At 32.1% G+C, this 15,441-nt stretch overlaps 1 protein-coding gene across 1 annotated transcript; it reads left to right on the top strand.

The window, feature by feature from the left end:
- Positions 1-7,421: 7,421 nt before the first annotated feature.
- On the top strand, positions 7,422-14,637 carry LOC125075827 (guanine nucleotide-binding protein subunit beta-2). The gene is made up of 9 exons (XM_047687615.1): positions 7,422-7,533; positions 8,169-8,314; positions 9,704-9,837; positions 10,833-10,998; positions 11,353-11,438; positions 11,848-11,963; positions 12,113-12,239; positions 13,125-13,211; positions 13,978-14,637. The coding sequence occupies exons 1-9, from the start codon at positions 7,465-7,467 to the stop codon at positions 14,082-14,084; spliced, it is 1,038 nt and encodes a 345-aa protein (XP_047543571.1). The 5' UTR covers positions 7,422-7,464; the 3' UTR covers positions 14,085-14,637.
- The last annotated feature ends 804 nt before the right edge of the window (positions 14,638-15,441 follow it).

Raw genomic sequence — 15,441 nt, forward strand, 5'->3', positions numbered from 1 at the left:
AATACTTGATAATATTAAGAAAAAAAAAATTACCCTCGATAAATTCCTTTAATATGGCACAGAAGCGGTTTTCATGTATCATACAATATTCTTCACATTGTACTGGACTCAGTCGCGAAACATTGATGACAACAAATGCCCAAAAGAACCCGATAGCGGGCAAGAGCTGTTGCGTAGGGCGCATCTTGCTCCCCGGATACTCAAAACGCGACTGCATTTTCGCCCGCTCGCCGCTATGAAATTGATTACAGGCTGAGTGACAGTACACGCCAGGTATATACACTAATGTCGATCAAACCAACAAGATTCAAGCGTGAAATGAAAGTCTTAGGTAAAAAATACCTCGATTCGAGTATTTTAATAAGAATACAATATAATAAAATGTTGCAAAAACAAATACAAAAAATAAAATAATTATTATTTCACTCTTTGTCAAATATTCGTAAGTCGTTGTCGGACTATATTGCCATCAATGTCATTAAAAATTTAATGTACTGCCAATCGAATGGATATCATTTTCTTATGCGTACTTGAATATACTCAGCCCATTCACTATAACGAAAAGCCACAAAACTATGTAAAGCTTAATTTAATCGTTGGTGAGAAATTTATAATAAGGTATTATAATTAGGTTGATCTATTAAATAATTGAATAATATAATTTAAATTTGTATTATCAGATGAACTAAATTGTCCATTGTACCAATTCGGCATCTGTAACCGTTATCCGCGATCTACTTCACGTTACGCTTGAAAAAACGTCGATAAAAGTGCACTTTGTCAGCGTAGAATCGTGAATTCAAAAATAAAAGAAATTTGATTGAGTGAAAGTTAGATAGCGGGTCGTTCCACATCAATAGAGTTTTCTTTGCAACTGGCCATTTTTTTGTTGTTACCTGTTAATAAATATTTTTGAATACATTCGCTCACTGAGAAACTACCTACTAGTACTTGTATACATGTTCTAAGAGTGACAGAGAGTGTTATTGTTATTATTACAGTGCATTGGTTAGCACTAAATGGAAATATAGAAACACAAACTTTTTTTTCTCTGATCTGATTGAATCTGATCTAAATAATTTGATCACCTCTGGAGGACCTACGTTTACTGTCGAAATGAATTGACAATTTTTTTTGTTTTACATTAACAGCCTTTAAATTTCCCAATGATGGTCTAAGGGAGGGGCCTTTGAGGACAAGGTTTGGAGCATATTCCACAATGCTGCTCCAATGAGGGTTGGTTGATACACATGTGGCAGAATTTCGTTGAGAATAAACACATGCATGTTTCCTCACGATGTTTTCCTTCACCGCCGAGCACGAGATGGATTATAAAAACAAATTAAGCACATGACAATTCAGTGGTGTTTGCTTTCGTTTGAACCCGCAATCATCGATTAAGATGCACACGTTCTAACCACTGAGCCATCTCAGCTCACTGGGCCATCTCAGCTGATTGACAAATATCATTCATATATTAACACGTCAGGCTTTAATTTACAAGAGGTTCAAATATAAGCTTAATGCTACTCAATGTCATCAATATATATACGTTATTGAAATTGTTGTAACACACAAGGCTATTTTTCATTATTAGTCTTATCGTTAACATCTTTATTTTATGCAGACTGAGATACATTTAGAAATGGTTTTTAAAAAAAAAAGAAAAAAAAAGAAAAGTGAAAGTAGAAGCCTTCATTTACGAAACGTCTACTTTCTCCTTATTTACTAGATGATTCTTTATACATAAATATATCATTATACCCAATATAAAATTTGCCCACAGTAGAGTGTATTTTCTGTTCGACAAAACATGCAGATTTACAAGGGGGTACAAGTTTGATTTGTGTTCATCGTCGTAACGAGCAACCGAGTACCTCTTTCTTCTACCTGTTTCAGATTGTTTTTCTGCTCTCTGTAGTTATAGTGTAATTTTCTTATCAAATGATTATTATTTTTTCTTAAAAAACTTGCAAATTTGGTGATTTACATATACGGGTCTCCTTCTAATAATCCTGTTCCATTGGCCTTATTAATTTGGTGGTTGGTTAGTTTTATTACCACATCGTCTGCCGCCAAACAGCATTAGTTAGTGTAATTATGTTCCTGTATGAAAGGTGAGCGAGGTATTTTAACTACGGGCACAGGGGACGTAGTATTTTATTTCCCTAGGTAGGTGAAGCATTCTATGAGATGCAAGCGATTTAAGGAAAAGTTAATATTTTACTCAGTGTCAATGTCTATGGCTAGTGGTGACCACTTACCATGGTGTATGGCCCACATACCCGTCGGCCTAAATATATTATGAGAAAAAAAACATATCTCTAGTTGGAGTTGTGCTATTAATTATCAACTGCTGTACTGCTGTTCTTTTATTTGTTATCTTTTTTTCTTTATTGGTTGTTTTCATTTTTACCTTTGACGTCTCTTTTATCGCGGTGTCATAATGGCCGTACTCTTGATTTTATTTTGTAAGTATCTTATTCTTTCTGAACTGAATATCTTCAAATTTATTCACTTGTATTAATTTCTACATTTTCTACATTTTATGTTTTGTATGTTTGTATATTTAATATAAATACAATAATATGTTTTTCAAGCGACTAGAGTTGGAATGAATTATACAGGAAATACAGTGCTGGCGTGCGCGCACAATACTCTCAACCTCACTCTCATATTACAAAGTAACGCCATTCGGCTCACCGAACCTAATCTTGGACCCAACTATATCCCAATAACTACTAGTTAGTCTGACCCAGGATTAGACTCTGGTCCTTACCACTTGAACAACTGGATAGTGTAATATAAAAAACTCGTTACCATTTCTCTGTTAGTGGTAAATTATGGAAATGTCTACTTGGGTACCGTCGGGTAATCATCTCATACGAAGACCGTTTTCTGACACATTCCTTTTGTCATCGACCAACACCTCTCGGGCTATGAACGGAGTGACAATTATTTTAATAATATTATTCATTAAGATTGTACTTTAAGCTTTATTTATTATTTATTTACAAAATTTAAATAAGGTTATATGAATTGCTATTATATATACCTATAATATAATACATTATACATAATTTGGCTCTTTGAAATGCGTAGGTTCGTTGCTGGACACGTGATTTGCATGAAATGAGAAAAACGCGCTTTCGTAACAAGCTTTTCGGCCATCGGACGAATATTAAAATTAATTCGATGGTTTATAGAAAACGTTAATTTATTTTCCTTGTGGTAGCTCAATGCGTAAGCGACTTTGGATAAGTTCCATCCACACATCAAGTTATGCTAAAGCTATACATTGATACTTTTTGTTCAGGTTTCATAGATTAGTGAGCCATTAAAAGAAAGTAAACTTCTTAGAAATCCTGTTGATATTGATGGTGTATGGAATGGTACATTTTTCTCACTGTGTCGATTTCTATGGGAGAGGCGACCTAATCAATATATACAACCGAGCTAGACCTCCAGCTCATTTAACTTGATTGTTATATGTAGGTATCAGTATTATATAACATTGTGGGCACTGGTAATACCTTCATGGCCCTAGCTTCATACAAATAATAGCGTAGGCAACCTAACCAAATGCTTTAGGTCGGAATGCAAGTGGTAATAGATCGATAAAGTGCTTCTAACTTAAAATTGCACTTTCAGTTGAGACGACTACTCGAAAACTAAACTGATTATCACGTTTCTTAAAGTATTAGTTAACTTGAGACTGGGAGTTAAGCACATAGGCCTAGAGTTACACAAATTAGGATCAGTACAATTCTCACTCTAAATATTTAGATCGTCATGACCCGGTGATCTATATCTAATTAAATAGTTTTTTTTGCATAACATTGCAGGCCGTGATTATATTTTATTTTGTTTAGAATTAACATTTCCTAAACACTTTACTTTTTTTATAGCATAGACAAAGGCGCTGTAAGAAGTATTAACCTTACATCACCTATGCGCCACCAACCTTGGGAACTAAGATGTTATGTCCCTTGTGCCTGTAATAACACTGGCTCACTCACCATTCTAACCGGAATACAACCATCCAGAGTACTGTTATTTGGCGGTAGAATATCTGATGAGTGGATGGTACTTACCCAGACGGGCTTGCCCTACCACCAAGTAACCTTTGAAAACGAACCACTCTTTCATGTAATAGTTATAGATTATTGTTATTTAAATACCTACTTTAAATGGTTAATTAGTTATTTCCGTCAATCAGTCCCTCTCAAAACAAGGCAAAGTAAATCTAATTAGATGAATACGTTGTGCTTGATGTAGATGTATTAATATTTACATGATATATAGAGTCTGCCTGCCTCGTTGAACTAGTAACAGGATATAAGGCTGCAGATCCCAAAAACCCGGGTTCAGGTTGATCTGAAACCTGAACCCGGGTTTTTCGGTAGCCGGTAAAAAAATATTCGAATTTACCGGCCCATCCGACTTCGCTACTTAAAGGTCACCCACACCAGTTCATCTAATTCTCACCCACCTTTCCATTGACAAAGAACTTTTTCTTCAAAGTTGAGGTTTTTAATAATTACTAAAATAAGTCTTTTCCAAAAGGGATAATTCTATATTCACTTTATCATAAAACTTTTGTCATATCAACTTCATAAATCGACGATTATTAACTAACAATTAACAAGATATATACGAATAATAAAAACATATTATGTAAAATACAAGATATAACATACATCCATGATCACATTAAAGTAGTATGTGTATAAAAATAAAAAAGGACCTAGAAGTGATCTTTTTTATCGTCCATTTTGGAACAGACGGTAAATTATTGAGTTCTTTAACTTAACTGTGAAGCAATAAAATAAAAAGCTTTCTCATTAATACTAAGTACCTAATGTTTCAGTAATGTTGTCAATGTAAAGAGTTCATGCTCTAGCCATAAGCAACGATTTTCCCTCGACGTCGATAGACCCTAGAAACTATTTTGGTAACATTAAAAAAATGCGTTAATATGTAAGAAAGGTATTTATTTTTTATTTTGTAAAATGTTGGTGTTTTGATATTTATTAAGACTATGCTTGTTTAAGGATCAATATAAAATTTTCTAATTAGACTTAAGGTCACTGAAATACATGTATTTAGCTAATATTTTTTATATAAGATAATTATTTCGTATACATTTTAGTATTTTTTTATTATAAGTTTACAATATTATTTTAGATTATTAACAATCAATGAACTATGAGTTTCTAGTTCATATTGTTCAAAATAATTTTCAAATCATTAATAATGAAAAGCTAATGACTCGTATATAATAATGGAATAAATAATTTAATGGATAATTCAATTTCTGTTTTAAATTACTAGGGATTCCTGATGCAGTTCGTTGTTACATAATATCGATATTGATAAGATTTTATTTTTAACTTTTCTATATTACACAAAATAACATAGAAAATTTTTAATTAAGATTATTTTACCTTGTTAATTATAATTAGTTCATAATTTAAATATACACGCTTTTAATTGTTATTATACCATTGTTATTACCCATAATGTTCAATTCTACATTTCATTCAAATATGTAATATAGTACATAATTTAACCTAAAGTTACGACTTTAAAAAGGATTTATATATAATTTCTACCATGATAAAATATTTAAACTAAATGTTGCCCTGCCGATGATACAAGTCAGTTCTATGAAAAACAGAGGCAGTTGCAAGATTCAAGAATATTATAAATAAAAAGAAAGTATATCGTTAGTACACCTGTGACAGAATTGTGTTATTTTTGCACCGAAAACGTTTTATGTTGAAACCTTATGTAAAAGTCGCGTTACACTCAACCTTTAACCTTAAAACTTCAAAACAACGTCCAATAAGGATTCTTAACTGACGACAATTCTGCTTGTTAATTTATAAATGTCAAACGTACCTACTTGCATTATTGTTACATCACTACTCAAATTCAAAATCAAATTCACGTGTTCGCTCATAAATGAGAATTACAAACTGACCTTTGAATGTCATAACCAGTTCATTTTAAAATTAATAAAGGTGTACTAGTAATATGTAAGATATCATATTTATTTATGAATAAATAAATATAATGTTTTTTCAACTTTTACTACACTATTGTTCATTAACTTATTCAGTGCATATGAGAAGAGTTATTGTATGTATTTTACTATATATTAATCTAGTTAAGAATTAATGTTTTTGTTTACATTATTCATCCCGTTCTCGGATTTAAAGGATAAATGTCAAACCTTAATATGTCGAAGGATTTTTTATGACTGCTGCACCAAGTAGCAAGAGCAGCACAGTGGTAGAATAAGCTTCAAACATTCTCCTTAAAAAACTACTATTAATGGGACTTTAGTTAATAATTATTAATTGCCACTTATATCTGTGACATACCTACATTCACTCGAAAATATTTGAAACGTTATTTTTATACAAATAATTTTCAAAAACGCTAAAAATAAGACCCACAAATACTTCACAAATTTTACTTATGTATCTATTAATCGAATGAGTTATCTGATTTTTAGCTTAAATTTATAGCCATCCATAGGTTAGATTTTAAGAAAACTTATGCTCAAGTTTTTCTTTAATAGATGCGATGCTACCTTATGTTATGCAAACTGATTAGCTAACTGACCGCAACAGCCCGTATAAATTGATAATGCAAGAAATATTAACCATCCATAGGACAAATGCGCAAGATGGTTTGTCCATTGTGCCTGTAGTTACACTTGAACTCAGTAATACTAAGTACTGCTTTCTTGTGGTAATATTATTAATGAGGAAGTGGTTGTACCTACCCAGACCGGCTTGCACAAAGCTATACAATTTTATGCTAATGTTGTTAATAAACTAAGTGGTGGACCAACTAAACACGAACGAAGGCCTTTTTTATTTTTAATAAATGTCATATATTTTTTACAAACATATTCTCATGGCTGAATACGGCGCGGTGGCTGTCTTCAACGGAACCTTAAGTACCAACTGCGCAGATGATATTATACTGCACGTGTATATGTGCAAGCACACGTATAGTATACTTGCAGTATAATAGCAGGTCTATTTGTAGGTGAAAATGCTGTCGTCGTCGTATATCGTCGGTGTCATACTCCTGGCAATTGTACAACTCGACCTGACAGAGATCAGGCGAAGACCGAGGACATTAAGAGCGGGACCGCAGCAATACCTATTTCCCAAGTGAAGGTTTCGACAGAGAACATAAAAGACTTAATTTTTAACAATATTAAATTAAATATCTAAAATATTGTTGTTGATAAATCATCAAATAATTATTATAGTTTTATATTTTAACTAAAATAAGGAATTATGTCAAGCAAAGTAGAGCACATCTATAGCTTCGCTTTATAGGAATCCAATTAAACTAATTACATTAGGATTGCTTGCATGTATTCCATCACAATCGCAGTAACTATCAAAGAAGCGACTTGTTTCAAAGTAAGTTATAAAAATGCCGAAAGATGACCCAGAGACCGCGGCGCTCAAAAAGGAATTGAATGATATAATCGCCAAAGCGAAGGTAAATATGGAAACCATTTTATTGATTGTTTATTGCCTAGTAATTAGGTATATTTAAGTGATAGCCTTGTATTTGTATAGTATATTGATTTTCTTCACTGCAGCGTTTTTTTTTTAATATTTACTCTATTTTTTTTAGCTTTGCGTGCGATCTTTTATTGCTTACTAATTCGTTAATCGTTACTATAAAATAAATAAATATGTTAATAAGAATTTTATTTTTAACAAGTTATATTTTATGAAAATGTTTTTTATTCCTCAATTATTTATTAATCCTATAACATTTAGGAGATAATATTAGAATATATGAATTTCAACTGTAGCGATTGTATTCGACTGATGTGGCTTCTTAGAAAATTAAGTTTAAGCCACTTAAATCCAATTTGTATCGCTACTTTCAGATGATTCATTTATGTACCTAACATTTATATTATAGTCTTTGATTTCATAACCTCATAACACTGATTAAGTTAAATTGATTATCATTTCCTTTCAATGCTTAGAAGAGGCTCGATAGTCTGATAATAAAAGTTATTTTCTATTATAGATAGTGACCATGTTAGTGCCACGTATTAACTTCTAAAACGCATTTAATCAGAATTAATTTATATATAAGTAATATGGGTATTCTTCCAGGCGGAACAAGAAAAAGTTGCAGACGCTAAACTAGCGGAAAAATGTGGCGATATGGCTGATGTTCCTAAGATTCGTCTTATAACTAAGAAAACCTTGAAAGGGCATATTAATAAAGTTAACTCTGTCCACTACAGCGGGGACTCTAGGTATAGTACTTCAAATTAGTTTGAACCTTATACGCCATTCAAAATCAATCACCCATATAAATGTAAAGATATAAATTCATTTAACTTCGCCGTGTAAATATAGTTTTTTAATATACGCTAACGTCTGACTCCGCGTAAACAAACGTAGATCAAACAAATTTTTCATATAATATGCAAAAGCCCGTGGCCCGCCGGCATGAGGTCGTAGAAATGACCTGATTCTCGATGTATAACTATATAACACCAATAGCGACAGCTAACTTGATAAATGTAATAAATCACTCTTCGCTTAGGTCGTTTGAAAATTTCCCTCAGTTGGAAACAATTTTCATAATCTGATTCAAAGGGAAATTGCATTTAAGGATGTCCTACGGGCGGAAAATCAAAGCTCGAACAGAAAGTGCACGGCTAACTTTATTTACACGGTTTTATGCAAGCTACAGTGCAGTCCGACATGTTTATTACAAATTTAATCTATCTCGATCTTTTAAATTTCATACTGTTTTGCACAATACACCGTTATTTGCATTCAAATTAATTTAAAATTAAGAAAAATTAAACGATCGCTTAGTGCTTTTTAAAATGCGCGTAACGGCTGTATAAGAATGTAGGTATTTCGTTTTATTAAGGGTAGTTTTAACGGACAAAACAGCCTATAAAAATATTTAAAACTATTTTTCTATCATACCATCCTATACATGAGAGCAAAACGCCAATACCAATATTAACTTATACCCGTCCCTGATGCGATGCACTCTGCAGCCGTTTGATAGGATTCCTTTTGACGTTGGTATGACATCCGCTCGCTCTCCTTTTTTATTTTAAATCTTTTTAACATTGCGTGGATATATAACATGCGTTATTTGAAGTTGTATGACGTAAAATGTACAATTTAATATAGAGTCAAGCATTCGGTATTAACTTGCTTAAAACCTGTTAAGTAATTTAAAAATGATAATATATATTAAAATACACACATACTTCCTAAATAATATATGAGTGTAAAATAAAGTTTTAAGCCTTCTTGAGGGGAAAGCAGTCTTTTGTCTAGCAATCGAATATTTACAATCTATTACAATGAATTACTAGTTTTGTTGATGTAAGATATCTTATCTTTTGTTAGTGTTATTTCAATTACAATGTAAAATAAATTATTATTAGTCTCTGGCGTTAAATTATCTGATAGCGATAGCGAGAACTAAAATCAGTTTTCGTATATGGTATAATTATACAAAATTATCGTAAAATAAATTAAATAAATAGGTAATTTGAAAAAAAACATTATGTCAGAGGAAAGGAATAAAGAAATTTTAATGTCCAAAAGTGACATTTTCGATTTTTTTAGTTTCTTCCTTTCCACTGCCGATCAGTTTTATTTCAATGTTACAGGCATTGCGTGACAGGTTCTTTGGATGGTAAGCTTATCATCTGGGACACTTGGAGCGGCAACAAAGTACAAGTGATACCGCTACGCTCTGCCTGGGTGATGAGTGTCGCATTCGCTCCCTCTGGAAACTTTGTTGGTAATTATTTACTTTATTACATTTATACAAAAATACATGACCATACCGCCTTAATCGTTGCGTAAATATGCATATAGTTATTAATTATAATAATCACTAATGTTCTTCTTCTTAATAAATAAAAACGAATATTTAAATATTTATCGAATATGAATTTTATCGAGTATTCACTAAAAATGTATCCGATTGTGATAAAACTCTTTTTTAAGCGTAAGCTTGCGAAAGCTCCTGGCCAGGACAAAACAAGTCTTTTTTTCTATATTTGCACTCCAATATAAACGGTTTATGTTAACCACTATTCTACCTGAGTGAAGTTGGGATGAACCCGTTTTAATGGTATAAATTAATATTTATACGATTAAAACTGTAGCAGTCGTCGGTTAACACCAGCGACTGTTAATATGTAATATTCCTGTAATCATTTACCACAAATAGCTCTACAAAATTATAAAATATTACTTATTTAATAATACAACTGTTTAGCGAAAATTTTGCTCTGTTCCAATTCGAGAATATCGATTTTCTACTCAACGAGAAGCAGCACAAATGTAGCAATGAATATTTGTTCATTTAACAGGTATTCTAGTTAGTTCTAGGTTGTAAATTATCCCACTTTACAATAATGTGGTTGGTGTTTTAGAAACCACTCAAACAATTTAATAAAAAAAAAACTTTATTTAGTATATAACGTATTTAATGTATAGGGTACACAAGTTGCTTACAACTAAATTATTTGTCAGGTTTCTATATGGAATTTGGAATTAAACATGTGTGCACACATATTGAGTTTGCTGTTTCACACTGATATGAAAAGAATAGATTGTGCTATTATGTTTATGTATTTGTGGAAAGGCCGTTTTTTTAATCCTAATAATATTTAACATTTAATCCACAAAATCAGTGATGAATATGACGTCATACTACTACGACAATTTCTAAATAGGTTTGAATGAAACTTAGGTTTACGAATTTTTATGTGTTATATGTTTATTTAGCATGTGGCGGTATGGACAACATGTGCACGGTGTATGATGTTAACAACCGGGACGCCACGGGCTCAGCGAAGATGGTGCGCGAGCTGGCTGGTTACGAAGGATTTCTTAGCAGCTGTCGTTTCCTTGATGACACACACATACTCACAGGCTCCGGAGACATGAAGATGTCTGTATATTTTATAGCCTTAAGTTTTTATTTGCTGAAGTAGCTTCATATTTACATATAGAATTTTATTATTCAAGATTAACCTTATAGAAAGAAGATTTAATTAATTATTGCTTTTATACCAAGCAGCCATAACAACCCCGTAGTTTATTTTAGGACAAAGAATACAATATTTCATTTTTATCCGTTCACTTGTTCATAAAGAAGTCACATTCTTTTAGACTTTTGCATCAACCATAATAATTATAACTATTGATTGATCGATCGATTGAAGTCGGTTAAAAATAGTTACCTAGGTACCTATTTTACATTAATTACCTTTAATGACGCTAAAACTTGGAAACAATTGCGCAGATGTGTCTGGGATTTGGAAGTCGGCAAGAGAGAAGTCGAGTTCGACGCTCACGCAGGTGATGTGGTGACCATATCCTTAGCACCAGGTGAGTATTTTGTTTTGAATAGATTGAACAAATTTATATTTTTATCTTGAATTATTTTTCTACCTTATTATTATTCTATTTAAATCCGTTGATTAAAAGCCAACGCCTACTTGCATCTTAGACTTTGTAAAGTAAATTTTATCGCTTTATCTATTACCGCTTTATCTATCTCTCGTAATGATTTTGTGCCTAAAAATTTAAATACTTCGACTAATACCCGAAAATTACTTATTTTTAACAATTGCCGTAGAAATGACTAATATATATAAAACATAAAAAAATGTGCTTAATTTTGTTCGTGTCCTATATCCATGGCCCGTTTAATGTTTCTTGAAGACTTTTTTGACATTTATACCCAATGTTTTTGACATTTATACGCAATGCCTGTAACGTCATTTATACCCAACAGACATGAAGACCTATGTTACTGGTTCCGTTGACAAGACTTGCAAGCTGTGGGATGTGCGAGCGGAGAAAGAAAAACAAACTTTCTTCGGTCATGAAGCTGATGTGAACAGCGTATGCGTAAGGAAATTTACAATGTTATTAGAAACATTTTAAAAAATTACTATTAAAGCACTTACGAACTCTTTCGTACCAATAATTACTGATTCAAAAATAAATTAGGGAAATTGGTGCATAGTACCTTTACATAAATATTTTTTTGTTGTCAGTACCATCCTAGTGGTCAAGCATTTGCAACTGCGTCCGAAGATAAGACAGCGCGACTGTTTGATATTCGCAGCGACCAGCAACTTGGTCACTACACGCCGCCGGGTGCCAGTGGCTTTACTAGTTGCGGTTGGTATTTTGAACGAAGGAGCTGTTGATATAATTGTACTATCGGAAATTTTAAAAGCGAGTAATAATTTTATATAAGCTTCACCTTAGTCTATGCTGGATAGAAAAACAGCATGTAATTATGAGCGTCACACCTATCCATAGACGTTAGTATGTTATTATAGTATCTAGCCTCGGCGGCCAATCTCAAGAGTGTCGTGCCAACTGCGCAGAACAAATCATGTGCACAGATGTGTCCGCAAACGCAAGTGCACTCCCTATTCCCTCACTTTGAAAATCTGATGGGACGGCAAGTCCTACGCGAAAAGATTTCCCGCGCTGCTTTACGTGCTTCCCCAGGCACGAGAATGCACACACTTCCAAATTTATGAACTATTTAGAAATATTACAAATAGTTAGCATAAGTTAAGTAATCAAAGGACTAAGGCATTTAATTTAATTTCAGTACCCTATATATATTTGATTTTAAATTGTATTCGTCTTAGCCATAGTTACTCATTAAATCAATCAAAATCACACAGCACCTTCTCTACATTCATGAGTATGGCCTGAATATGACGGCATATACGATGCAACTTTGAAACTCAATTTCCTTCCACTTTCCCACTTACCGAACAATTTCTGCTTTTGCACATTATGAAACGACGAAAGTACTATAATTTTCAAAACATTAAAAAATGTTTTCTATTTCTTTTTATGCATGTTGCATTAAGATAAATGCTTGAATTGAAGTACTGAAAGATGCTGTGATGCTGAAAGGTGCTGAAAAAATTCAAGAAAATGTTGAATTGAAATGTCTGAGTTAAATCCGAATAATACAGGTCAAGCAAATTGAATCCTAAGTTCATCTAATAAGAAAGTTGAAATGAAAATATTCTTTACTAGGGTTGTCGGTTAGCGGTCGCTATCTACTCGCTGGCTCCGACGATAACACTGTTCATTCCTGGGATACTCTGAAAGTCGCCCATACAGGTATACATTTTTATTTTAGATCGGGCTATGCAATAAATCCGCAACATTTGAAAAGCGGATTAAATAAAGAGATACAGATATAAATTGGTTTATTCAAATGACATGAAAAATATTTTCTAAATTAAATGCTGTACTTCAAGTTAAGCGAATCTGTAACAATATTGTCACCCACAAGACTTAAGCTTTGAGTCAAAGCTAATTTAGACACAAGGACTTGGTAGTCGTTACCATGACAATAAAAGAAAAAATGATAAAACGGCGAGTTTCATGGAAACTAATCTCGTTTTACAAAAGTGTTTTCATTCCTACTGTAAAATTATAAAACAAGCATGTTACTTACTGTCTCGATATTAAAAAAATATCATTTACATTTTGTTTTTTTTTTAATATTTTAGGTATGATTATTTATATATTTTATAGCATGTAAACAAACTTTGACATTGAATTGATACGATATCATTGGGCGAGATCTTGAATCTATGGTTCATTAATGATTCGCGAAAAAATTGCGTTTGAATGTCGGCGAAGTTGTTATCGGAACAGTAGAAGTAAAATTAATTACTTGTTAAGAATTGTTTGTAGTGCCTATAAATATCAAATGCATGGAATACGTAAATCTAGGTTCGTTTATCTTCGATCCATCTTCAATTGGAATTGGATAGGAGGTTACAGTAGTTTATATGGGCATATATTGAACATTACACCACAGATTAAACCAGTAGGTTGCATTACACTATTGATTATTTTATTCTTTACAACGTAACAGGAACGTTAAATGGACACGAAAACAGAGTGACGTCTATTTCGTTGGCGCCGAGCGGCATAGCGCTGGCGAGCTGCTCCTGGGACCAGGGTGTGAGGGTTTGGGGTTGAATCTTGTTACCCGAAGAGGTTTACCAACACTTAAAAAAAATGTTTAAACATATCTCATTACCTTGTGAAAAAAATATAGCAATATCATTATTATGTCAACTCATTTAGGTGTATTTGCAATTATTTCGATCTGTGTATTAGCTTATCATATAAACAATTATAGCTATTTTTAGTCTGTGAATTATATCAAGCCTTTTTAATTAGTATATATATATATATGTATAAAAGTAATATATTTTAATAATTTGTATGGTATTTTAGAATTGTGCGGCGATTGGAACCCCACTAAATTCATAGACATAAAAACACGCCAATTATAGAGTAGGTGGATTTTGATTTTAAAAATAAAGGCTTTATCATATAAACTCTAAAATTTGTCCTATATTCGCTAACCACAATTCCTGCTTTCATAATAGATATTATAAATATTTTATTAAGAAATTAAAAATGTATTTATTCGTTCTGTTAAGACTACTTTATGTTAATTTAATAATTATAGGATACCACGTTTTCACGTTTATGTTTATAGAAATAAATAATTATAATATATTTTTTAGTTATTAACCAATTATATCAATAGTAAATTTATTGTATTTATATTTAAACATATTGTATTGTTTTCGATTTAATAAAAAAGTTTTAACAACTCGTTTTTTAATTATTTATTATAATATGATATCTTATCATCAATTGTTGTCGGTATATAGATTATTATCTTTAAAATGGATTGACTAGACTAGAGATAGAAAGTTGACACATACGTCGCGTCGTCGAGGAGGTTTATATACAATACATTTTTATAGTTCGCTAGATGGCGCTGTAGCACATTAAGTTATCTACCGTTCAGCACACTGGCAGTTCGTCTGCCGGGTTTTGTTAGTTTTCAGTTCTTCGATCTTATTCGGGAAGATGTAACTTTTCTGGATCGTAACACTCAAATATTACTTCTACACAAAAAGGACAACCGTTCCCATTGAACATGTAATAAATTTATTTGTCATACAAACATTATTTTTATTATTTTTCAACATTTTGATGCAGTTTTTTTTAATAGATAGAGTGATTCAAGTGGAAGGTTTATATGTATAATACATACATAATATAGTAAAGAAACACTGATAATTTAAGAGGTTTCTAATGCGATGTCGTAAAGAAACCATTTTTTTTGCGCTTGAATATTGCAAATGCCGGCTGAACCCTACGAGATAGATAAAAATAATGCATACTACACACTTTAAAAAGGTCTACAAATTGTCCGCGATGGTATAAGTATAGACTTAGGGATAACCAACAATGACCATTTTTTATCCCTAACTTTTTTCGAGAAATAATGGTTTATTTATGAAGAATTTTAAGT

The sequence above is a fragment of the Vanessa atalanta genome, chromosome Z (assembly GCF_905147765.1).
Source record: "Vanessa atalanta chromosome Z, ilVanAtal1.2, whole genome shotgun sequence".
Lineage (NCBI taxonomy): Eukaryota > Metazoa > Arthropoda > Insecta > Lepidoptera > Nymphalidae > Vanessa > Vanessa atalanta.

Excerpts from the sequence above, each read along its gene's own strand:
- LOC125075827 (XM_047687615.1), top strand. The coding sequence starts at position 7,465 with ATGCCGAAAGATGACCCAGAGACCGCGGCGCTCAAAAAGGAATTGAAT. Across the intron at positions 8,315-9,703 it reads CACTACAGCGGGGACTCTAG|GCATTGCGTGACAGGTTCTT; the intron begins GTATAGTACTTC and ends TCAATGTTACAG. Across the intron at positions 10,999-11,352 it reads GGCTCCGGAGACATGAAGAT|ATGTGTCTGGGATTTGGAAG; the intron begins GTCTGTATATTT and ends ACAATTGCGCAG.